Source organism: Cyprinus carpio, chromosome B13 (genome assembly GCF_018340385.1).
Source record: "Cyprinus carpio isolate SPL01 chromosome B13, ASM1834038v1, whole genome shotgun sequence".
Classification (NCBI taxonomy): domain Eukaryota; kingdom Metazoa; phylum Chordata; class Actinopteri; order Cypriniformes; family Cyprinidae; genus Cyprinus; species Cyprinus carpio.
Window position 1 is genome coordinate 11,705,809 of NC_056609.1, and position 27,127 is coordinate 11,732,935.

General features: G+C 36.4%; 1 protein-coding gene across 1 annotated transcript in view; it reads left to right on the plus strand.

Annotated features, from left to right (window-relative positions):
- Positions 1 to 2,250: 2,250 nt before the first annotated feature.
- The window catches only part of LOC109100573 (transmembrane protein 150A-like), a 29,227-nt gene continuing 4,350 nt past the window's right edge, over positions 2,251 to 27,127 (plus strand). The window contains exons 1-7 of the mRNA XM_042736548.1: positions 2,251 to 2,493; positions 2,921 to 3,121; positions 7,737 to 7,784; positions 9,140 to 9,226; positions 11,369 to 11,436; positions 18,599 to 18,726; positions 26,812 to 26,989. Of these exons, the coding sequence (XP_042592482.1) occupies positions 3,057 to 3,121; positions 7,737 to 7,784; positions 9,140 to 9,226; positions 11,369 to 11,436; positions 18,599 to 18,726; positions 26,812 to 26,989 (574 nt within the window). The 5' untranslated portion in view covers positions 2,251 to 2,493; positions 2,921 to 3,056. The remainder of the gene's footprint in view (positions 2,494 to 2,920; positions 3,122 to 7,736; positions 7,785 to 9,139; positions 9,227 to 11,368; positions 11,437 to 18,598; positions 18,727 to 26,811; positions 26,990 to 27,127) is intronic.

Genomic DNA, 27,127 nt, shown 5'->3' on the forward strand with positions numbered 1-27,127 from the left:
TCACAAGCCTGTTTTTATGACTCATACATCACTCATTCTTCTGACCACGTTCTTATCCATGAATATTATTTCCATCATTTGCACATAGCGTCAGCTGGTTACGTCAGGACATCAGAAGAACAAAGAAAAGATGGTGAAGAAACACGCGGCAATGTAAACACTGATTAGGCTTGCTGTTATGCAGCAATAGTGAAATCGTGTTTTCCTCAGATTGGTTGTTGCTATGGCAATTTGTAGAAATAGAAAGTGTGTTTAATTACAGACCATATTTATTATTGAGTATTGTTTTCATAGTAGGCTATTCAGTGGACAGAATACGTTTGGTAACAGCTATTCTGAAAATTTGACCATCCCTGCAGCAGGACAATAGTGTCAGCTGTGATGCTTGTCTGATAAAAAGTACTTTTTAGACAAGATGAGTAATGCATTGAACATTACAACACCAGTAGCACATCTAATCAGAGGGGAACTATCAGTACTAAAACCTAACGTAAGTGTTTAGATCACGCATTGTATATCTTAGCAGAACAAAACATCAATGTACAACCAGTTTATTAAATACAAGTAGCAGCTTTTCATAGACAAGACATACACATTATAATGATAATCATATGTTCATTCAACAAGATTGTTTAGCTAACTTATTCTGTCACTTGTAATGACTACTTCAGAGGTAGCTCATCTTTTGATGCAATGATGTCTGAGGCCTAAAAAAAGCATTGCACTCATTGCACATTTTTTCAAGACAACAAGTCAGGTCAACATGGTTCATCTGAACAGAAACTTTACTGGTGTTAAATAAGTTTGAAAAGAAAATAAGCAGAGATTTTAACTTGAAGATGACAAGCAATTGATCATTATTCAAGACACTGGTCAAAGTCTGTGACCACTGACCACTAGTGAAAACACTTGCATTTTTTCCTATCCTTTTAATGATTTTTTTATTTATTATTATTATTAGAAACTATATTATCAGCATAACATTTGAGTGGAAAGTTGAATTTTAGTTAACATTAAGTAACATCAATAACATTTGAAGATGGCTGAAGTGTATTATCAAAGATGATAATTAAGAACTGGCAAATCAAATATCAGTAACTTAATTAGATCATTTTCAGCAAGTACGTCATGATATTACATCAAATGATCACTTTTAGCTACCTCTCTCACATAATGTACAATGGCTTCTCCATCAAACAAAGACTAATGGTACACTTTTAAATGTAATGAATTAGGCTGCTTCACCAACTAAAGTATTTGTAATGTTATTAAATTAGGCTTTTTATAAACCAGAATTATAAATATTTATGTATATACACGTGTATATATATATATATATATATATATATATATATATATATATATATATATATATATAATATATATAAATTAGGCTTTTTATAAACCAGAATTATATCTATTTATGTATATACACGTATATATATATATATATATATTCTTTTTACTTTGAGATTGTTCTGAGGTTAAATACAGATTTAAAATCATAGCAAGAAATATAAATCTTTGCATAACTATGATAGGAAACCCTGGCATCTAACAATGCCTTGGTAAAAACAGTTCATACTTTAAAAAAAAGTATATACATAAACCAAAATAGGAAATAAAAAAGTTATTAAATAAGCAGGCGTCCTATTCTGTGTCTAAACTCCTGAAACATTATTTCATATTTTAGAGCAGTCGATGCAATTTGGGAAAGAAAGCAGTCAAATTTGTTTGTGGGTGTGTGTGAAATATTCAGATGTAACCCACTTTGTATTCATTAACATTTTCATAAGTAACTGTAATTTAATTAATCATGTTAAACTGATTACAGTTACATTTATTTTGTAATTAAATTACGCAACGCCGTTACATGTAACTAGTTACTCCCCGACACTGAATACAGGCCTACATATAACTACACTTCACTATAAAACACGTCGAATGTTTTATAGATATTTACTGTAAATTAAATGCTTTTTTTTTTTAAAAAAAAAAATCTCTTTTACATTTATTGTATCTATATCTAGTTTCCGTGTAGGCTATATGATAACGTACAGTACGTAAACACTTTTTGTTTTTCTCTGTTTACATCGTTTCACTTCAAAATGACAAACATTTTGTACAGTGTATCAGGATGTTGCAGTGTGTGTGTGTGTGTGTGTGTGTGTGTGTGTGTGTGTGTGTGTGAGTGTGTGTGTGTGTGTGAGTGTGTGTGTGTGTGTTGTGTCGGGAGGCGGAGCAGTGCGAACAGCTGGACTGTTTTAAGTGCGCCTTCGGTCCACACGGCGGGACACGAGACAGGAGCGAGGCACCACAGATCTGCCGAAAAACACCGAGACCGAAGGAACTTTACACAGCCGCCGTCATTTGGACGCTTGAGGAATAACGATAATCCTGTCTCGGTCACTGGCGACTGATACAGTCCGTTTCTGAACAGTCTGCGCTCTGTCTGAGGGTTTAACAAAGGTGGTCCCCTGTCACGGGGGGAAGGTGAGATACAGTGTCCACACATACACTACACACACGGATGTTACAATCAGGTTAAACTGCAACTTCAATCGGCCATTTTGCCTTGTTACCAAAAAGATGTATTTATACATTCATAAGCGACTCACAGTTTCCGATTGTAGTCAAGTTTATTCATTCAAATGCACTCCAGCTATGCATGCAGCAGCAATTGCAGGCAACGAAATGCTGTGTTGTTTCTACAGGTCCAGAGAAGAGCATAGACAGAATAATGTTTACAAAATAAACAAAAGTGTAAAAATGCGTGTAGAATAATGCAAATTTCACAGCTTGCAAACAGGTATGCATTGTGCATTACAATATCATACATGCAAAACGCCAGGTAACAGTCTGGGGAACTGTTTATCATGTTTTTGTTATCATTGTAAAGATAATTTATTTTATATTGCAGATATGATCTTTAAGATAAGCCGGTTTGGTATCATGCAACAAGTATAAATGCACATTGATGAGCAGAGGGAGACAGGCTGGCGAAGGCGAAAGAAGTGGATTTTTTGAGGGGAGCAGAAGAGGATCGTGTGCAGGAGATGTCTCTGTGGATGATATTACCCGTCAGCCTCCCAGCTCTGACCATCACTGGAATATGGGTCGTGTAAGTCCATTTTATGTCATATCATATGAAACGTTCATGCTTTGGATATTGATATTGATATGGATCATGCTCTGGATCCATACCTATTATGGATAACATGTGCAGGTTTCGTGTATGCTTTGATAGATTACATAACTTTCAACCTAGTTTGGTTTTAACTGGATGCACACCAATTCAGCAGTGTTTATTTTACAGTCTTGGTCAATTTGCAACTTTATGGTCTGGAAGAATAAATTATCTAGCTTTTATATGTTACAAATTCAACAGTGTGATGTAGCCAGTGCCCAGCTAACAAAAAACAATGCTTTGCTAACATTTCCAATAAGCTCCCATTATGTTCAGAATGTCTTGGTTTTGGCAAAGAATATGGTAATATTTCATTTCATAATTTTGGAAACGTTACTTTTAAATGTTCTCTGAACAAATTGAAACAAGTAGTAGCATTTAAAAACATTAGACGATCCTCCAAATAAAAAAAATCAGGAAAAAACATTCCATGAACAATGCATAAATAATGTTTTTGTGGTAATTTTGTGGTTTTTTTTTTTTAAACACCTCAAAGTTGTTTCTGAATTGTGCAGTTTTCAATGTAACTTAATTTGTTGTGGAAAGGTGTATTATTTCTGCAAGTATTAAATCTTGAGCCAAAACATCTGAAATGCAGCCACTTTCAGTAGAATTTATAGTCAAATTCCTGAACCTACTCTTTGAGGAGTGGGCTATACATAAATCTGCAAAGTTGCCCATGGCTGACTCGCCTGAACTTGCCAGAAAATGTTGAAGACTTTGAGATCATTTTTAGTGAAGTCATCATGGTACAGAAATGGAGAGAATACCCATGATGTTCAGGAAGAGAGCTGTGCATGAATGGGTATGTGATTGACTGAAGAGTCATTTTAAAGGAAATCAGTTTTTTAACTTCATGTGTGATCTCAGTTGTTGGAAGTCTGTGATCAAGTGGATGTGGAATACCTTTTATGCATTTTTATTTGCTTGAAGGTGCAGAGCTGTGCTGGCGTCTCAGTGCTTGTCCCTACTTCCTTCCCGTGGAATGCTTGCAGGCGCCCTTTTTCTAAAGAGAGTTCAAGATCCCCTTCCTCTCCTGTAGAGCCTTGAGTTTGAAGTCTCTGAGGTGGTTACATAAAGCCTGTGTGAGTAAAACAGAGGAGGGCAACTTAGAGCAGCATCAGCGGCTTCTCATTTACTATGCCAGAGAGGGAATGTTTGGTTTATTCTTTCCATGACTCCTGTAGTGACGGTCTGGGAGAAGTTCCCAATACAACATGGACTAAACGTGTTCCGTTTTAGAGACTTTTTCTTCCATTATCTGTGCAAGAAGGGGCATGTTTTCATAGCTGAAAATGAAACCTCTAATTATGACCTATAAAAGAAATGAGTTACGGTTTCCAGAAATAGCAACAAGTAACAGTTCAAAACACAACTGAAACTGTTTGCTGAATAGTCACACTGAATTGTATTAAAATGTATGTTTTATTTAGTTAAATGTTATAGGCTGTTTTTGAGTAGTACGTAGCCCCCAGTTACACCCCAGTGAAATGGTTGTTTAAATTATTCAGGCTACATTGTAAAAAAAAGTTTCCATTTATGCCAGGGTAAGTTTCCAAGTCAGTTTTTCCACTTGGACGTTATTACTATACGTTGAGGCTGTTGTTTATGGTAAGTTCACACAGGCTTGAATAGTCCCACAAATATGTGCTGTTCCCTGCAACGTTGAACACATTGTTTATGCAAACAACACTGAGAATATTTATTCATAACAAAGGCTTTATATTTTAAAGCTTGTGCACGGTAACAGCTGAAACTGTCAGTGCTACATCTGTGTCCTCTGTGTTTGTGATAAAAGGTTTGGAAATATTAGCATTATGCATCTCTGGTTGGGGATGTATCAGATCAGGTTTGGTTTGATTGGACCTAAAGCCCGTGCTGATTAATTTCTCACACTTACATATACCTGCTGTGGATGCGCAACATAAGATGTCTTTGTGAATGACTGTCATGAGTATATGATGTTGAATGGAGGGGGTATGGACACTGGTGGAGCCTGCCATCTGTTTAGGAGGTTGTTCGTAAAAAGACATAAGCAATTAGAAGAGGGTTCATTAATTAAAACATGTTTCTAACATTACGAAGCATTCAGCCTAGCCTCTTTCTTAGATAGGAGAGTATTGTCTTAGTATGCTTCAGACTAATATGCTGCTTTGCTGCTCAAGAAACATTTCTTATTATCAATCTTGAAAACAGTTTTGCTGCTTAATATTTTTTGTTGAAACTGTGATAAATTTTTCAAAAGTTTTGTACAATATAATTATTATTTTAAAAACACTCAATATATCATTTTAAAACATCGAAAATATATAGAATTTAAAAAAATGCATTAATTAATTTTTTTTATCATGTGGATGCATATCAGTTTGCAGCACTTTTCATCCACATTACACATTTTTAGTTGTGCTGTCAAATCTCTCATTGTTTTTGCAATTGTCTCAGTAGTATATAAAACTGATTTCCTTACACAAATCAGTTTGATGTTGAAAAATGCAAATCCTTTGTTTTTAAAATTTTGTTTAAATAATTTTTGGACATTCCTATTCCAAGCTTTAGTATTTCCATTCTAGTTTTGACTTGGAAATGAGCAAATACCGTCGTCAGGGCTTGACTTAAGTCTTTATTAAAAGCGATCTAAAAATGAAAATTCTGGCATTTACTCACCCCCTTTTGTAGGACTTATGTTCTGCAGAACATAAGAAGATATTTTGAGAAATGTCACAGTGTTTTTAGTTTATACAATGGAAGTCAATAATCACCAAATCTGTTTGGTTACCAACATTATTTTAATTATATTTTATGTTCCACAAAAGAAAGAAAGTCATACAGGTTGAGAATTACATGATTTTGAGTAAATGATGACAGAAATGTGATTTTTGTATGTACTATTCCTTTGAAAGCACCAGTTTGAAAGAACAAAAATGAAGTATCGTTTAGCCAAAAAAGTCACGATCGACTCCTGTCACGAGTTATTTCAGTGAGCAAATCCAAATCTTATGGTGAGCAGATGGGCTGGGGTATCTAAACGGGAGCAGGGTTACTCTGTATCCAGACTGTGTTTTCTGAGGAAGTCCTGTGTGACTCTCTGTGATGTTGAGAGTGACCTGGTAACAGCCTGCATGATTATTCACAACACCAGCCAGGGCAGATGGCAGAATGTTTGTTTACCAAATGTAATTTCTCTCAGCGTTGTGCTAAGTGTAGTGCAAGGCTCAGGTGATCTGTCTCTTGTGGACACACACACACACACACACAGACAGACACACACATTTACTTGAGATGAAAACAAACCTAATTGCTGCTTAGCCCACTCCTGACCCTGCATGCTGTCAGATGCAGTTATGCTGGACAAATGCAAATGTGTTTGTGTGTGTATGTCAACAGTGAGATCTTCATGGGAGAAAGACGGACAGAGATGGTATCCAGCTGCAGGTGCCGTGTGTGTTTACTTTCCACAGAGCACTTAATAGCTTTTCTTGTCTCATTGTTCGTTTGCAAGCAACTTTTGCTTTGCTTGGAAATGCTCTTTCATCAGATTCTGTTAAAATCTGTAGGCAAAGGTTTGCTTTGACCGTTATCTGATGGTCCTGTGTTCATTGATATCTCTTGAGGGTCGATGTGACTGGATCAGGAGGGTGTTGACCTTGTTGCATCAGCGTGAGTAAAGAATGACACATAATGCCGATGTAAGCTAAAGATGCACAGGTCATATTGATTACATTTCCAGAGCTTTCTGGTTTTTGGTGCAGAAAACATGTCAAAGGTCACAAAAATCTGGCTTTATCAGTGAATTCTCAGGCTGCTGCAGTGGTGTAGGATACCAAAGCATGTTTTTCATAGCTTTTTCTGTGTCTGTATAATAATAAAGTAACTTGCTGGATTTTATATGTTTCATACCTCTAAGCCTTAGGCCTGTACTGTGTCTCTTTGTGTAAGTGGTTTAAATTGGTTTTGTGGTCAACTTGATTTGAAACAGTTTTACATTTGACAGAATTGTGGTTGCATTCAAAGACAGATTGTTTTAGGACATGATGTTTTGATTTTTAATTTGTTTACGTCCATTCTGTATACATGATGTTTATTATGTACAGATGTAATGGTAACACTTTACCATTAGTTAACTACATTATCCGACATGAACTAACAATTATTAATACTTCTAAAACATTTATCTAACCTTTATTAATCTTTTTGTTGATCTCAACATTTACTAATACTTTTTTAAGATCAAAAGTTGTATCTGTTAACATCAGACAATGCACTGTGAACTGACATAAACATAAATGTTTTTATTAAATACAATAAATGCATTAAAAATATATTGTTTATTGTTAGTTCATGTTAGTTAAAGAATTAACTAATGTTATCAAATAAGATCTAGTTGTAAAGTATTACCAATGCAACAATAAAGGTTCAGAAATTCACTTTTCACAATCCTTTTTAAATGAGACAAATTTGTCCCAATTTTGAATCCTTCTTTTAAAACTTTTACTTTGGTTTTCACTGATTATATTGTGTGGCTAATGTATCATAATTTCAATTTTTCCAGGTATGCCATGGCCTTGTATAACCAACATGTCTGTCCTGTGGACAACTGGTAAGAATTTTACTAAAGATTATTGTTTTCTTTTTATTATTTTATTACATTTACATATTTATTACATTTATTTATTATTTATATTACATTTTTATTAATTGTTGTATTGCATTATACTATGGAGTATTTTACTATTTATTAGTATATAGTTTATATTATTATATATTTTAATTTAATTATTAAATATTTTAAAATGTAAAATAATGTTAAATTCACATAAAATATGAAACACTAACACTTTAAATGTCAAGTTTTTTCAAATATGTATTATTTTTGCTAGAGTATTTTTATTTTTGCATGTTTATTATTATGTTGCTAACTGATTTGCATATAATTATCTTTTAAAATAAAAGAGCTATTTTGGTGCATGTGCTTTAAGGCTATTAATCATTTACTGATTACACCTTTTTAAAATGCACACATCAGAGAGAGACCCCCTGACTTTGTATCTCCTTTACTTCTTCTGGCGTCATCTGCTCTAATGAGTAATGTATTTGATACAAGGGTCTGAATCCTTTCTCATTAAATTTATCCCAGGTTAACTTGTGCTCCATACCATGAGAGCTTTAGTCAAACATTACCATATGGAGCATAGCGGTGACTAGGTAACTTCAGTGTTAGCGCGGCTCTTGGGCTTTGGGAGGTGGCACATTGTGCTTTAATTATTTAAAACAGTAATAATGGCATCTGTGTGTGGGTCTGTGAGCAGAGGCGGTCGCAGAGGATTACTCATCATTAATATGGGTGAGGAATAAAACCCACTGTCCCAGAATATCAGTGAAAAATCTGTACTTTTTGACTAGGTGTCATACTGTATGTAGAGCTGAAGCTGAGCAAACAAGATCAGATTTGGTCTGTTTAATGAAGTGTAGCCCACAGGCTGCCTTTACCTTTTAAAGTCCTTTGCATTCCTGGGTAATTTTTACACTCTGGAAACAACAGTGGTCTTTCATTTACTTTTTTCGCTTGGAGGGAGGAGCATTAGTCCTGTAGTGCGGGATGTGTTTGCTTTAGTAATGAAGTGTAGCCACATTATGTTTGCATTGAGTTCTGCATGGTGTAGCATGAATCGAAGTTATAGCAATTGTCAAAAAACGTTTATACTGGAAGTGAGTTGTAACTGTGGTCATATCATCCAGTGTTCAGTAGGAATGCAGCTGTGTGTAACTTAGACAGATGCAGCTGTCCTACTGAATACACTCAGATCTGTCTGATTGATTATTATTTATGCACAGTGAGCAAATATCAAAGCATCTCAAAGTAGACTCCACAGACCTGATGGACTTATTTTGGCTCTGTTTTAACTCCATATGTGTAATAATAACATGGTTGTCTGTGTATTTGTTTACTTACAGGATGTATAACCAGTCATGTGACGTGGATCTGCCAATGCAGAGGGGACCAACCATGTGCTGTACTCTGGACAATGTTCCTCTCATAAGGTCTGTATGAAATAACAGCGAGAAAAAAACTGTGCCAATGGATAACGGGGTTATAGGTTTAGCATAAATAAAGCTAGCAAAGCTATAAGGCCTAGCTAGTTTGGGACTAAAGGCTAATTTGTAGTTAGTGATGAATTTATGCTGCACATTAATTCAAGAAAAAGATTTGTGTAATTTTTCTTCATGCAGTGACAGGGTTGAATGCTTGAGTTTGCTACAGTAACCCTGGATAATAGTTTCTTGAAACTATCCAATAGTGCTCACAAAAAAATATGGAATGCATATTTCTAATGCGTTCAAAAAAGTAATTGAACACCAAAGTGCACCTTATTCCTGGAAAGTGTTTCTCTCAGCCCGCCTCTGTACCTGAGGCAGTGGTCTGTGTCAGCACATTCTTCTTGCCACGACCCCTTCCCTTCCTCTGCATGCATGTCATTTCTATTTTCCTCAATCTGAAGACCAAGATAGGGTCAGGGGGAGAAACAGGAATCTAAAAGCATGTGATCTACATGGCACCTTTACGAAACAAGATATTTCACCATTTACAAGATATGTTTACTTCTGAGAGAAAAACACTTAGAGGAGCTTCAACTTGTCCACCACACAAAAGAATTTCCCAACTTACTGAGGAAAAAGTGAAACCAAACTCACAAAAAGGGCAAGAACATTGAGATAGTTTTATCCAAAGCATGTTGTTAATTTATTTGGCTCTTCTAGGCATTTTATCATCAAAGGGAAATCTGACAATGCATATATTGTGGATTCTGGAATAACTTCTGGATCTTTGACCCGAGCTGTTCAATAGACCGTCTGTCTCCTTTGCCTTCAGAGCTGTGTGGTTTATGGAGTATGAACTTGAGTTATATGTTAAGTCTTATTTATGTGTGCCTTTGGGTGTGTCCATGATCTGCATTTCTACTACCAGCGTGTGTGTGTGTGTGTTTGTGTGTGGGTTTATTTTGACTGCTACCCACCATAGTCTGCGGTTCTCAGCCCAGAGGTTCTCTGAAGTGGGTGAAAGGTCAGATCCACACACACGCTCACACATGGAACAACATACACATTTCTAGCTTATCATCGAGCTTAACACCTCAGTGATTTATTTATAGAAAGCATAGCTATATGTAATCCAGCAGAGGCTCATTTAGCAGGAACTTATTACATGGTTCAGGAAAACTGAGTTTGGTTCAGAGAATTTTTATTAGGAGAACATGGCCTTACTGTTGATTTAGAGTTATTCTGTCATAATTCATTAACTCTCATGTTGTCCCAAAAGACTTACTTAGTTTCTTCTGTGTAACAAAATAAGACTGTTCATCTAGGCCTTTTTCCATAAAATGACAAGTTGAATGTAATTTTCAATGAATACTGATTAGGTTTTAGTGTGTCCCTCAAACAAGACTACCATATGGTTTCAAAAGTCATAGTTATCACATTCATGAGACCATTATGATGCTTTTTTTGTCATTGTTTTAAATCTTAACAACACATGTCACTATAAACTGTTTGTTTGGAAAAGACATGAAGATTCTTCAGTCTAACTACAGAAGAAAAAAGCCATAAAGGTTTATAAAGACACAAGCGTGATTAAATGATGACAGAATTTACATCTTTGGTTGAGATCCAGTGAGATCTGAAGTAGGCAGCCTGTTATTCTTAACACTTTTCAGCTGATTGCCTGTAAGTTTACGTTTGTTTACTCCATTTATTTGCAGCTTCATCTCCTTTTAAAGGCTTCATACCACAGTGACATGTTAAATAAAACTGAAATGGTCTTAAGTAATGATTACTTGCGTGTTTATAAGTACAATTTCCTTTCATGGTGAGGTGCTGGCCCAGTCTTTCATCCGTTAAGGCCCTATCTCTGCTTATCTTTTGGCTTGTTCCCATACAGAGTGATAGCTGTGTGAGAAAAGTTATGGGTCATCAAGCCCTCTTCTAGCTCTATCCTTTTCTTTCCCCCCAATAACCCACAGCTGCCAGTGTGCTCCCAAGAGCCGAACAGGCCTATTTTAGTCCGCTGCCAATGGGAGTCCATCCCCCAGGACCCTTTGCTTTGAAATGTGCATCTATGTATGTTTGTCTCTTCATGTAATGAGAACCCTGGGCATCTAACCTCTGTCCTGATGTTCTGATCTGCAGTAAATGCGGCACACTTCCTCCAGAAAGCTGCTTCTTCAGTCTCATCTGCAGTACTGGATCCTTTATGGGTGAGTTTACAATGCACACCTTCTACTTACAGTGCAGTTTAGAAGTCAGTAAGATGTTTTTGAAATATTTATGCTCACCAAGGCTGCATTTGTTTGATCGAAAATACAGCAAAAACTTTAATATTGTGAAATATTATTGCAATATAAAATAGCCGTTTTCTATTTTAATATTTTTTAAAGCTGCAGTCCATAGGTTTTTGAGTAAAAAATTATATAAAATCAATTTCTGAGTAAGTACACAACCGGCCAGTGTTCAAAACTATCTCTGTACCTTAGCCCGATTCACAACGGTTAGCTTATAATAATGTTTTCTAATTTGAGTGATACTGGTAGGAATTTGTGGGAAATTCGAGCATGCTGCTGTGTCATTATGTCACATCTGTAAACATAAAGAAGTTGTCCCGGCTAGTAGGCTATATCACATGTGAGGATCCTGCAGGTGGCGGATCGTTTATAGCCTTTTCTCACAGCAGCTAGAATAATTACATTTATCATTTTGATGGCAGTTTGTAATCCAAAAAGGTTTATGTGTTTATGAAACACAAGTGACTGAAATTATATTATATTCCAGTTTTAAATATGCATCTGATTACAGATAGCCTATGTGGGATTATACAAGATTTGTATTTCAAAGAGAACCAATTCTAATTTGCTTTTTGGATTAAAATAATTTATTTTTATGAAATTCGAATGGTATGACAATTAGAGATTAGACTGTACATGTAACGCTAATACACACTACATACACATTAACAACTTAAACATTTTAAGAACAAAGTATAACAGTAATAATAATTTGCATGGATTGATGTGATATGAGCTAACCGGTTGCTAGATTAAATCAAAATTTTAGCACAATTAATTTTCCTCAGTTGGTCAGAACAAAAGTGTCAGTCTTGTTACTTACTAGTTCAGATGACAATATCTGGTAAAAATTCTTATTTAGGTCATATAATTTAAATCATTCTTATTTAGATCATATTTCAAAGACGTAGGCTAGAATCTGTGATTGTGAAGTACTGTGGATATCCACACCGGTGCGGTAACTGACAGCCACCAATACTCCTCAAAACATTAGATTACCGGTGCATGACCCACATTAAGAAAATAATTCCGCAAATAACTGCAATTGCAGGTTTCAAACAGAGATGGCGACAAAGAGGCAAAATTTACGGCCTCAAGCTTTAAATGTAATTTTTGTGATGCAAAACTGAATTTTCAGCATCATTACTCCAGTTTTCATTTGATATGATCCTTCAGAAATCGTTCTAAAATGCTGATTTGATGCTTAACAAACATTTCTTATTATCAATGTTAAAAACACTTATGCTTCATGGAACCCATAATACTCTTTTTCAGGATTCTCTGATGAATAGAAAGTTCAAAAGAACAGCATTTATTTGTAATACAAATGTTTTGTAGCATCATAAATGTAACTTTTTATCAATTTAAAGCATCCTTGCAGAATAAAAGTATAATTTTCTTAAGGAAAAACAAAAACATATTGGCCAATAACTTTTAAACAGCAGTGTACATTCTACTCATTCTAGATTTTATTTGCATTTAATTTCACATAGTGGCTATGAAAAATCTTTAGCCACAAAAAGAGCACACTAACAGAAAGTGCCATCCTAAAACTTGTGTCTAGCTAATTATGATGCTCAAACATAGAGCTCAGTGTTTACACTTTTTGGGGAAATCTTCAAATAGCTTTCTTATATATTTTTTGCATGTTAACCTAGGATAGGAGAAAGTATTTTAAAATTTGCAGATTGCACATATTACCTTTAAGTGTTAACTTCCGTTTTCCTCTCATTTATAGCATTCCTGAACTTTATTTGGATTTTGGAATTTCAGATCAATCTGTAGTTCACTCCCCAGTAAATGATTCCCATCTGTAGCACAATGATTCAGTGTCTGAGCAGCAATCAGCTCAGGAAACCACAGGCTTAGTGAGTTTGCATTTGTGCAATATCACCGCCACTGGTTGATGAACTATACAAGGCCAACTGTCTTCAAAATGATGGATCTATTTATTTATGTCACATTTTTAGGAGAAGACATTATCATCTAAAAGCTGACTTTACACACTGCTCATTCTCTAAACTTGCCTAGAAAAGCAATTGTTTACGTGTCACTTTGGTATTTCACAACTCAAAAAAGCTGAGTGGATATGTGTGTTCAAGCATTTATAAAACTGAGCGGTCGATGCAGTCACTGCATATTACCAAACATTGTCATCAGACGCCAAGTGAGTTGCCGTTCAGGAAGGATGAATCATCTTCAGAAATTGACTGAATTGAATTTGAATCACATCACAGCAACAAACAAGCAGAGGCCAAGCAGAAAAACAAGAACAGAAATCCCCTTAAAATACAAATGTTAATAGCTAAGATTTAAATGCTTAAGCTAAATCGAATGAAAAAATCATATTTTTTTAAAAGAACCGGTGAGTCATAGCCATAAAATTTGGCTCATGGGGCTCCCTGAACTTAAATTCAGCTGTATCCTGTGTGAGCAGAGCTATACTTCACATAGATACTGTCGGTTACAGCTGAGTGCAAACTATACAGCAGGTCTGTGAGAGGAGAGACTTGTAAAGAATGATTGGTTCAGTGTGACCTCTGACCCGAGCGCCTGGGCCTGGTGGCAGTGTTCATGCTGAGAGCTGAAGGGCTGTATTGTTATGTTCAATCCCGCACCCTGTGTAACGATAAGTGAGAGTGTTCTGCTGCTGGGAGATTCGGACTCTGCCTGTTTGCACAAGGAAATTACCGTTGTTCATCCAACAATACAAGAAAGCTGGGTTTTGAATTCTTTTTCGAAGTGTTTTATATAACACGACTATCGAATGCTACGTGATTTATTGCATCACCGTTCCAGGACAATATGATCATAATAGTTGTTTACACTAAAAAAGTTTATAAAACGCAGTGTACGGCCCGATAAAAACCCTTTCGATCAAGGGTGACCAGCGGTTCCCCAGGGCTGCATTGTTTTCATGTGGCTTATATAATGCTCAGTGTTCCCAAATCTGAGCTTTCAAGAGCTTTTTGATGTCAGCACGGCACTAGAGGAAACATCTCACCACTGTAGTGCTCTAAGAGAGGGGAAACAGGGTGGAGAGAGTTCACAGCAGGAATTGACCGGAGCTAGTTTAGGCACCCGTAGACCTTGAGACAGGGCTGTTGTTTACTTTTATCTCTTGTTTTTTGTTCTCTTGAGGGAATGCTGCACCAAGGTGAAAACCCGTGATCCATACACAGGTGTCGTTTCGCTAATGTGTTTGGGCTGCGGTATTTCCGCCACATTTCACCCCTTACTAACTGGAACCTTCTCGGAGCAGAGATACACAGAAATTAGAGGAGATTACGTGACTGAAATTCCTTATGAGCACGGATTTAGAGTCGTCCTGTCATTCTCGTATAATATTCCTCACAAGCTTTAATTTTTACATCTCATTGCCCGTTAAAGGGTTTTCCATGGATGGTTGGCAGATGAGTCTCTGTCCTGTGATTTAAAGCACTCTCATCCACATTAACCATAGAATATCTCATCAGTTTTTATAGGATTTTTTTCTCCCACAGGAAATTAAATTGTAATTAAAACTATTATAAATTGCGTTGCTTTACGGAAATAAAACGAAAATACATTTAAATATAAATATTAGATGAAAACCTTAAAAACCAAAGATTTGAGATGTTCCCTTTGCAACTAACTGAAATAAAATAACTAAGTTAAAGTCCTGAAATTACTAAAATGACTAACTAGATGAACTGAAATTACTAATTAAAAAAAAAATAAATAAAAATCAATCTAAAAACAAGCAACTAAAAAACAAAATGACAAAAGCACAAAAGCACTATAAATACTATTATAGTATATACTAAATAATACTAAAATAACACTGATTGGAATGACAGGATGAAAATGTACTGAATTGAAATGCAAATCGAAAAAAAAAAGAAATTAGTTTATCTGCCTGTTTGCAAATCTTATTTTTTTGTTTTTGCAAAAAGGTTTTGTCAAGCCAGCATTCAAAGTTCGACTTTACAAAGCTTTATAAAATATTTATCCAACTGTTTAATTAATTTCAAATCTACTTCCTTTTCTTTCAAATCTGAATTGCAACTCTTAATCCCTCAATTGAAATTCAGTTCAGTTCTGAATAATGCACATCCGTAGTTTGCAAGCACCCTGTCTGGCAATCCTAGTGTTCTCTCACGCTGTCATATTGACGCCAAACCAATGACACACTCGAGGCGTATCACTCGCCTTGACCTTTCAAAATCTGAAATATCTAGCTCAAGAGAGGCACATTTTCAGGCTAAACGTTGCCATTAATGTAAAGTGAGTTTGATTGGAGTTGAACATAGCTTTGTTTGTCTGTGAAGTGTGGTGGTAGTTACACAGCAGAAATAATAATAGCCCATGTCCAATGGGTACCATGTGTTTCTGAGTCCCCAGTCTTGTGTCCTGCGGAACGTATTTCCAGGAAACCGTGCTTACAAACACACCTACACACAAACATATACACAGAAAGACTGCAACCTTTTTTGACCTTTCGTTACACCCATTTAGAAGAATGGGATTCTGGGGTTGTTCAGCGCACAAGAAGATAAAGTTTAAAGTTAGTCTGCGGTAAGCAGATATATTTAGCCATTTGCAGATTGCTGTCTATGCTGAATTCCCATTGTTTCCTGTGCCCATATCCACTGAAAGCCCATTCATGAGGGAAACGTCAACAGTAGATGCTTGGGAAGGAAGACTGCAGCTGACAGTGTAGTCCAATGCAGTAAACAACCTTTACACACCACAATTTCTGTTGCTGTTGTGCCGTTTCAGCTGGATTTTATTAAACAGAGTTAATTATCTTTGCCTGCAGACTTGTTTGTTTTTCCATGCTTATTACTTCTCCTACACTATGTTGTAACAAACATCCTAAATACGTTGCTACCTCAAAAGTTACATATCTTATATGTAGTCACATCTTAGCCTTCTCCAAAAGCATGTTTTGTTTTGGATGCTGGTTCCAGTGAGCTCTTGATCTGGCTTAACCAGCAGGACTTTCTTGATCAAACAGCTTCACCATGCTGGTTGACTTGAATCATGCTGGTTAGAAACATGGCTATAGTGGTCTGTAAGCAAGACCAGCAATAACCAGCAAGTAAATTCATGATGGTCCTTCATGCAGTGTCTCAATACTATGGTGTCATGACATTACAGCTTTTAATGTTGACTAGGAGTGTTCTGGGAGGATTGGGCTGAGAAAGGAGGAGTGGTTTATTGTCGACCCCCCCCCCCCCCCCACCCCCAACTTTGCCACTATAACAGGCCACATCTGCCCCAGTCAGTTTTCATTAAGCATTAACCCAGCAGTAAAACAGTTGAGCAGACTGCAGCAGCTTGATTTACGTTCGAGATCTCACCATGAAGTCCCTCTTTTATCCACTCTCTCCTCATCTTTCCACATTGCCAGGCTTTTTTAGATTTTCCAGGAAAACAATGAGTAATTTCTTTTCCAAAGAATACTGGAAATCATGTTTTGTCATGAGTGAGTCTGACTCAGTGAGTCTGAGGACAGCTGGTTTGGAAACAAGTAAAGAGACTATCGTTCTTCTGTCTCATTTTTTGGGTCACGCTAACCTAGTAAGATAACGTACTGCATGCCTTCATGACTTATTCGTAAAACATCTGATAAGCAACCTAAGCGGAGCGAATGAACTTGTTCCTGTACTTTAAATGATAGCTTTAATCTGTTTCTTGAAAATTTGTGGTACGCTACTGTTCAAAAGTTTGAAGCAAGTAAGATTTGTTTTTATACTTTTATTTAGGTTAGATACATTAAATTGCTAATAGTTGTATATTGATCAAGTGATAATAAAGACTTTTTATAATGTTACAAAAGATGTTTCTTGAGCAGCAAATCAGCATTTTAGTATTTCTGAAGGATCATGTGACACTGAAGACTGGAGTAATGATGCTGAGAATTCTGGTTTGCATCACAGGAATAAATGGCATTTTAAAATATATTACAATGCATAACAGTTTCTTGAAATAGTTATAATATTTTATAATTTTTACTGTATTTTTGATCAAATCAAATGCATCCTTTGTGAGCATAATAGACTTCTTTCAAAATTTCAAATATATATAAAAAGTTATATTATTATAAAGTAAATCGGCTATATAGGCTCTAGCATCTCTGTGACCGTATAGAGGACAAGTGGTTTGGATAATGGATAGGTTGATATAGGCTATATTACGATAACTGGACTATTTAGCTGTTTCTGTTCATAAAAAAGTAAAGAACACTGGTGATGTGTTACTTAAGATGAGTGAACCGTTCTCTCTGTGAAACTGTGCCTAGCACAAATACGTTAAGATGCTTTGCTGTTTTATTGTATTCATTTTTGCAAATGTATATTTGACATAAGTGCCACTACTTTTGGAGAAAAAAATTAGATATGACTCATATATAACATCTTTGATGTACATCAGTGGAAGATTTCCCAATGAGAAGTTGAAATCATTAGAAGATGAGGGCATGTCACAACAGATTTTTCCTTTTCCAGATTTTTCAGATTTTTTTGGATAGCATACATCACTTACTCTCTTGTTCTACTCACCAAAGCCAATTTTTACTTTCATTTGGTACTTATTGAGTGTTACTTTTGTACCCTGTTTATTCAGATATCCTTGTACACCTCGAATGAACTTTGGTTAACAGTGTCTGCCAAATATGAACACAAATATGAACTCACATACTTTAGAAATCTTAAATGTTGCAAAACTGCAAAATATTGTTTTTGACAAGGCACGTCTTAACGACTGTTGGAGACTGTCCAGATGATAGGCACAAACTGTCTTATATTTTTGTACCTCATTCTGTCACAATTCTGTCATTAATTGTGTCATTCCAAACCCGTAAGAGCATCAAAAATATCTTAATTTGTGTTCCGAAGATGAACAAAGGTCTTACGGGTTTGGAACGACATGAGGGTGAGTCATTAATGACAGAATTTTCATTTTTAGGTTGACTATCACTTTAAAAACTCACATTCACTGTCTTTTAAATGTCTACTTCTCAATTCTTGGTAAAGCAACAGTTTAATTATTGTGTTTCTGTATAAAATATTTTTTGTCCTCTTCCCACTCTCAGTGATGGTGATAGTGTTTCTACGCTATGCCCATGTGATAGAGAAGCACCAGAACTGTGTGTTAAACACAGCAAGTCTCTCCACCGGCTGGATCTGTGCTGCAGGACTCATCATGGTCGGCAACTTCCAGGTACAGCTTTCATAAATCTTACTTACTGTGTCCAAAAACTGCTCCACATCAGCACAGGACGTTTCCTCCAGGGTCTTCAGGTTGAACATTTGACAGCAGAAGAGGAAATGCACTCTCGTAGGCTTCAGGCTCTTATTAATGCACAGTGGTTTCCTGCAGAAACACTGTTATGACCTATTGTAGAGCTGATGCTTTATAAGATTAGTCAAATGTTTGGAGACACACCTAGTCATTGTTTGTTAGGACTATTTGTATTTTTTTCCCCATTATATATAGGCAAAAAAATAGTCACTAAAGTATTATAATTTAATAAATAAATAATAATAAATTATTATATACATATTGTATTTTTAAAGCTTATTTTGTCTTTTTTAGCTTTAACATATTTTGACATAATGGGAAAACACAAATTCAATCCAGTGTGTCCAGATATTTGGCTCCCAGGTCTTTATGCATGATTATGTTTGTGAGTGTATCTTAGTGTGCAGTTGTGTGCATGTGTATATATCTGTGTTTTCTTGAGAACACCTTTGTCATCCGTGCTTGAGTTATACTTTACTCCCGTTCTACCCTGGATCCCCCACCAGAATGTAAAGATGAACAATAAACAGCAGACTCCATAAAGCCCCTCATGCAGAGCCACATGCTCCTCTGAGTCCTGTAAAACCAACATCCTTTACCTTTATTCATGAATTGGTGTGAGCCCTTGGCGACAGTGTCTTTGCAGGTTGAAATGTTTGGACGTTTGGCCGAGTGCCCAGACTGCTAGTGATGTGGGGAGGTCGGCCAACGGGGGCATCACAGGTTTTTATGGGCCGGTTGCCATAGAGACAGAAGGGGAGAGACAAACCTTTCTCCTGATAATATAAACACCCGCGTCTTAACTGTGTACTCCATCAAAAGCAATGCATAACCTTATGTTTAGGAGCACAGGTTCAGACTTGTTTGTCCATCCCTCACTGAAGCGGGTTGTATTAATATCTTATTAACTTTCATAGGCAGGTGTTAAAAAAGAGGCCTGAACCTTCATCCTTGCAGCATAATGAACTTAATTCATCTTATCAGCAATTTTGTTGTTGACATAGAGTTGTTTTGGTTCTGCTCCCCTGCATATTTGAAATGTTTGGAAATCAAGCAAAGCTACTCCCTTGCATTTGTTAAAGCTCAGTCCAATAGCTGGCCATTGAAACATTTGTTTGTTACTTCCTGAGATGGTTTGGGATGGATTGATATAAAGGGTTAGTGGTAACACTTTAGTTTAGGGACCAATTCTCACTATTAACTACAGTAGTTGCTTATTAGCATGCCTATTATTAACATATTACCTGTTATAAGTATTTATAAAGCGCGTATTCTACAGTATATGACCATATTCCACATCCCTAATCCTACCCAATACCTAAACTTAACAACTCTCTTACTAGCTGTTGATAAGCAGCAAATTAGGAGTTTATTGAGGCAAATGTCATATTTAATGGTTTGTTTATAGTGAGAATTGGACCTTAAAATAAAGTGTGACTGGGTTAGTTCATCAAAAAATGGTTTTCACACAATATTCTGTCATCCTTTATTCATTCGTTCATAAACCATTCCTTTATTTTTGGAACACAAATTAAGATATTTTCAATGAAACCTTAAAGATTTCTGTCCCTCATTTGAAAGGCTTTTATCAAAACACTGATGTTTTAAAAAGTTAATGAGATCATAAAAGACATCCACACTAATTGACTGGAATCAAATTCTATTTAAGAAAGATGATCATTGTATACAGTATGATAAACAGATTTAGTTTAGGCTTTTATTCACATACTGTATAAGCATTAATTACTGTACATATACAGTAGAGCACATCCGGGATGGTAAATGAAAGCTCAACCATACTTGCTTGATGTGCAAGAACCTAACAGGTTCATGCTTAACATACTCAAACTGCTCAATTCATATGGTTTACTTTAAGATCTCTTTATGACCTTTTTTAAACTTTAACATTTTAGTTGCAAGGACTTTGAATAGATGGACAAGTTTCTTTATAAATATTTGCATTTGTTTTTGGAGGATGGTGGAAAGTCTTGGAACAACATGAGGTTGAGTAAATTATGATAGAATTGAAATTTTTGGGTGAGCTAACCTTTAACTACCTCTACCAACTTCACCAGAAAGATCATGATATCTGAGCAGCATCTCCAGCATGAAAAAAATCATGGAAAGTCATGCTGGTTTAACCCAGTCTTTCCAGCAGGGAAGATAGCTTTAATGCTTCACGTTAGGTCATTATGATGATACGGGACCACCCGTGCTGTGTGGAGAGCAACAGTGTATACTGAGCAGAGAGATCCATGTTCGGGTCGCACATGTGAAGTCTGCAGTCCATTAGGTCACGTTTGCCAGCCCTCTTTTTTCATTCAGCTCTACTGTTTTCCTCCATCTGTAGTCTGGAGCTGTTAAAAAAAAAGCTGTCTGCTCTTGAAGTCCCTCCCTCCTCCTCTGTTTGTGCAAGGAAAACGTGTATAGAACGTTCCTGCCCACTGCTTGCCACATTGTGATCCAGTCAGGCCTTCATTTAAATGAGCTGAAAAGCAACAGGGATGCTGTTTGCCAAATAAAACTCCCTTGACTTCAAAGTAAAAGCTGTTGCAGTGGATTGTAGAGAAAACGTGTAAAAGGGGCCATAAACTGCCTTTTTTATTATTGTGTACTGATCTCTGAGGTCCCCTTATATTGTTATCAAGATTTGTACATCAACAACCATCAAAATTTATAAGTATTAGACTATTTTCTGTCCTGTTTTGACCCCCCTCATCAGAACCCTCTGATTGAATATCTGTGGCGGATTGTAGACTCGGAAGTAAACGCCCACTGCTATGATTGGCTAATAGTTGTGTACAGTATGTTTGACAACCTACAGCATTGTACATTGTTTCAGAAATTATCCTATTTTTACAAACATGTTTTCTTTAGAATATTGTGCACTAATGAATCAAAAAAGTAGTAAACAGGACTTTTTAAACTAACTTTAACTGCAGCTGATTATTCCATTCCCATCACCAATGTTCAATCCCATAATATTTTTTGGATAGATTGCTCCATCCTTCCTATGTTCTACGAAATGGAGGGAAGTTTACTGGAGTTGTGGGTGAATGAGTCACGATGTACCATGTGCTGTGTGTACGGAGTACAGAGCTACCATGATCTGACAGGCGGGAGAGGCGGGAACGAGCACGTGGCCCGAACGCCACATCTGCACCTCCTCAGCAGGCCTGCCTGCCCTTCTGGAGCATTCCACCGCTGTGGTGTAGGATAACAAGGGCGCAGGCAGACTCTCATTATTACCATCAGGAAAAAGAGAAGTCACGTTATGTAACTCTGGCTGTGCCGTTTCAGTATCTGAAATTTGATAGCACTTGATGGTCTTGGAATTCAAGTTTTGGTTTTAGAATGCTGTGTTGCAGTTCCACAGAACTAGTCTGGGAAGAACAAAGCTTTTTGGAGTGTGTCCTGTTTTGATAGGCACAGGTGTGCGGCCACCCTGTTCCTGCAGACCTGTTTGAGCTTGCACTGCTGCCTTGTGTTTCCTAATAAGCTAAAGCTCTATTCAAATGAGTCTAGATTTTTTTTTGCAGATGTACTTTTAGGCTCATCCAAATTTAATAGTGTTTTACTCACATAACCTTGGAGAAAATTACTGTGCAAATTATCTAGTTCTTTGGCAGGTTTCTGGGTTCTTATGAGAAATCAGGTCTGTGATTTGTGGTGTATTATTTTTCCAGATCACTTCCCCTTATTTGTTTTGACCTTTTGTTGAATTATGTAACTAAAACTAAATTTTGTTTGTTGCGCTGCCTGGTGCACCTGATGTAGGACACAATGCAGAAGAAAAGATTAATCACTACTTATATCACAGCTTTAACCCTGTAAAATCTGGCACGAGAAATGATAGTCAGAAAATCAAATCAGAATCAGAATAGCTTTATTGGCAGGTGTGTTTACACATACAAGGAATTTTTTTTTGTGACAGAAGCTTCCACAGTGCAACAGAATGACTGACAAGACAAAACACAGATAATAAAAGAATAAAAATAAAACAAATAAATAGGGATAACAATATACAAATTGACAATTAGCATGTACAGTTATATTACAATAGACAATTTTGTATGTACAGGTATATTATGTGCAAATTTGAAATGTAAACTAAGTAATAAAAAAATAGATAAATAAGTATGTAAATGTATAAATAGTGTGTGTTCCACAATTATTGACAAGTGTTCATAAGATGGATTGCCTGAGGGAAGAAACTGTTCTTGTGCCTGGCCATTCTGGTGCTCAGTGCTCTATTTAAATAAAAATTAAAATGTTTATAGTTTAGAGGGCTGAGAAATATGATTATCAAATATTATAGGCTTTATAGGGTTAATACCTAACCTTACTTATACATGGGATATATTTATAACATTAAGTCTCGCCTATTCAGACCACATACCCCAGTCCCATCTGAATAATGCTTAAGTTAAAGTTCCTGAGAACAGCTAGAGTTCCTGTGAGCAAGTGTGCATGTTTTATACGTGAGTGTGAATGTTTATGTTTATGTTTATGCTTGCGTGGTCCCCTATAAACATTTAACTACAGCCAAACGCGTGTTCGTTGGTCAGAATTGGACTGGATGAATCATCCTGAATAAATGAAGCATGGGGCTCTTCCTGTGTTTGGCTGTTTAAGTGTGTGTAGTTGCGTGTTCTGTGCACAGAGTTTCTCATTTGGTCTTGGTCCTGATGGTCTGACAGCTACTGGCTGCCAAAACAAACTGTAGATTCCTTTTGCCAGCCTGTGAAGGTCTTTTTTTCTGCATTCTGTTTGGTGCCGTCAGAGCAATCTAAGCTTGAAATACCACTTTTATGCTTTTGCGAAGTCTACTTTTACTACTACTACAGGCAACATGCCTTGCCAAACCACACTTACTGAAAGCAGACAGCACAGAATGAGTGGAGCTGTTCACAGAGGACATATTCATGTATTGAAAACAGCTGGATAGACCCCAGCAGAACAAAAAGTTCAAAGTTTAACTACTTTTAACTTCTCACAGCATCTTAAAGACAAACTTGAGATGCTGAAAAACAGCAAGACCTGACTTGAATTTGATTAATTAGTCGGAAATAATATAATTCGATTAAGATTTGGTTTTGACAGCCCTACTTATTGTATGCTGTCAAACTCTTAAAGATGTTTTTATTGTACTTAAAACTGTCTGAACAAAAAGAGAGAGAGAAACAGATCTACAAGTTTTTTTTGTAAGGTAGGCATTCAACCACATGTTAAAGCAAGTCCATGTGAGAGCTCCTCTCCTCTCTCCAGCTAATTTGGCAGCCCAGGGGTTTAGAAAATAACTTGTTCTTATATGTCTGTTACTGTTGTTGGTTTAGAGTCCAAGTGTTTGCCTGGATTTCTTACTTGGACATGTTATAAAGTGCTCTTTCTTAAAGGAATGGTTAACCCCAAAATGAACATTTGTTGAAAATGTAATCTCACGCTCAGGCCATCTAAGATGTAGATGTAGATGTTGTTTCTTAATCTGAAAAGATTTAGAGAAATGTAGCATTGCATCACTTACTCACCAGTGGATCCTTTGCAGTGAATGGGTGCCATCAGAATGAGAGTCCAAACAGCTGGTAAAAATGTCACAATAATCCACACGACTTTAAACTGTTGCTCCTGGGTAATATATGAGTCCTCCATTCATAATATTGCTTTCTCTATTGAAAAAAAAAGTCTAATCTGAAACAGGAGAGAAATATGCACAGATCAAGTACTGTTTACAAGCAAATATTGTCTAAAACAGTTGTAGACACATATGCTGATGGATTTTGATGTGAGAGGACAACAAGGGATGGACTGGATGGGGGGAAGCATTATTGTTTATGGATTTGCATTTTGCCGGAAGCGGCAGTTTAAAGTTGGACACATTGATGGATGATGGATTTGTTTTTTACAAACAAGCAGCATTTCGCTTCACAAGATGTTAATTGATGGACTGGAGTCATGAAGATTACTTGTGGATTATTGTGATGTTTTTAGCAGCTGTTGGACTCTCATTCTGACGGCACCCATTCACTGCAGAGGATCCACTGGTGAGCCAATTATATAAACTGAATTTCTCCAAATCTGTTCCAATAAAGAGTCAAACTCATCTTGGATGGCGTGGGATTAAGTACATTTTCAGCCAATTTATATTTTTGGGTGATTTATTCGTTTAACTATTCCTTTAACTTTTCTCAATCAATTCTGTTTAATTCCTTCAACTATTCCTTTAACTGTTCACTTGAAGGTGAAATGTGAGTAGGCAACATTTTTTCTGGGCAGATTAATGCATCAAAGTGTATTTCCACGACAGGTGACATTATCACAGTCTCACCCCTTGTGCTTGTTTCCCATAAGACTAGGAAGCTTTCGAGAGCCTTAATCGTTGTCCTTTAACCTGAGATGCACATTACACACCTTGCACATTACAGAGCCGTGAGCATGTCCTTGTCATAATGACAGTGCAAGTAAGCAACGGCAACAGCAGCTCAATATTTAGACACTGAAGTGAAGGGGAAGTCTTAGCCTTAGGGGAACATACAGGATATCATTTGCTGATATAATCAGTGGTTCGCTGACAAAGCCCAGAGTTGATTTATGGTTTCCAAAGTTCCTCCTGCAACACTTGATACTTGGCTTTTGTTTGTGTGTCAAAAAAAGAAGTAAAATAATAAATGCAGATGAAGTTATTAAAAGGGATAGATTGAGGGACAGTGACATAATTGTATGCTGCTAAACTATGCAATAATAGATTGCTATGCAATAATGTTTTGAAAGAAATTAATACTTTTAAGCAGCTAAGAGGCTTTAAATTCATCAGTAAAGACATTTTTCATTGTCAACATTGAGCACCAAATCAGCATATTAGCATGATTTCTGAAGGATCATGTGAAACTGAAGATTGGAGTAATGATGCTGAAACTTCAGCTTTACATCACATGAAAAAATGTTTTACAGTAGAAAACTAATATTTCACTGTTTTTACTATCATTTTGCTCAAATAAATGAAGCCTTGGTGGGCATAGGGGGCTTCTTTTAAAAATGTTGTATATTCCTTATATTATAGTACATGTTTTAATGCATGATATTGACTTTAAAGCATGCTATTGATTTATTTGAACTGACATTTTCCAGGTATTACAGACCTTGTCTTGTGTGGTTTATAGTGGAGTTAATAGTGCTCATTGCAGTTGGGTGTTCTGCTGCCCTCTGCTGCTGCTGGTGTTGTATGGGTGTTGTAATGTGGCATTGTGAACTCCTCTTTCCCTGCCTTCAGAGCTCAGACCATAAACACAACTTATAAACATATGTTGGCATGCACAGCAAAGCTTGCAGCAGTATAAATGGAAATTGTGCATAAACAGCTATTTTCTTGTGTTTCCCAATACGTTCCATGACAATTTCGGGACTGTTGTTTTATAACTGACCAGATCCACTTAGACTTACTGTACTGACAGTTTTAACCCACACACAGCTTTCATTGTTTCAAGTACAAAATAAAAGATAAAAGCTGAAATATGTATGTACGTATGTGAATTTTATTTGCCTTTGTGAGCAAAAAATATTTATAAAATCAAGTAATTTTAATTACAGATTAAGTCTATAAAATATGTTGACATATGTTTTCAGTATGAGTTTAATGTGTTGCAATATGACTCATGTTTTGTATGGTTTCAATTAGTCCTTCCTGAACTGATGTTTATTCCAGTTTGTACTGAACCGTTAGGGCTCTCTAAATGTGATTTTTCCACAGCTGGGAAAAATAAAAATGAAAAAAATAAAAAATAAAATAAATCCAAGAGATGTGGCTATTTTTAGTAAGGAAAAAGCACCCCAGAAGATTTGTTTGTGGTTTTTCCACTTCGAATAAAGGGAAATTTTTCTTCATGGTTACCATGGATTCCCTCTACACCAGCTAAACCACACCCACAGTATGTGACACGTTGTTAATGGTATCTGTAGTTTGATTGGTGAATCTGTACTCACTGTTTTCTGTCACTGTGTTCCTCACAGGTGGATAACGCCAAGGTTCTTCACTATGTTGGAGCAGGGGTAGCCTTCCCCACCAGTATGCTGTTTGTGTGTCTGCAGTCTGCACTGACCTACCGCCTGGCGAAGACTCAGGGAGAATATAATTTGGGTCATTTGCGCCTCTTTATGACCCTGCTGGCCTTTGTGGCCCTGGTGCTTAGTATCCTTTACACTATCGCTCATTCTCATGTTATTATATTGTATATTTGTATTAGGATTGTGAATCCGTTTAGATCAGGGCTGTCATAACATCAGATTTTCACTACATGATTAACGTAGCTACAGTAATTAACAATAA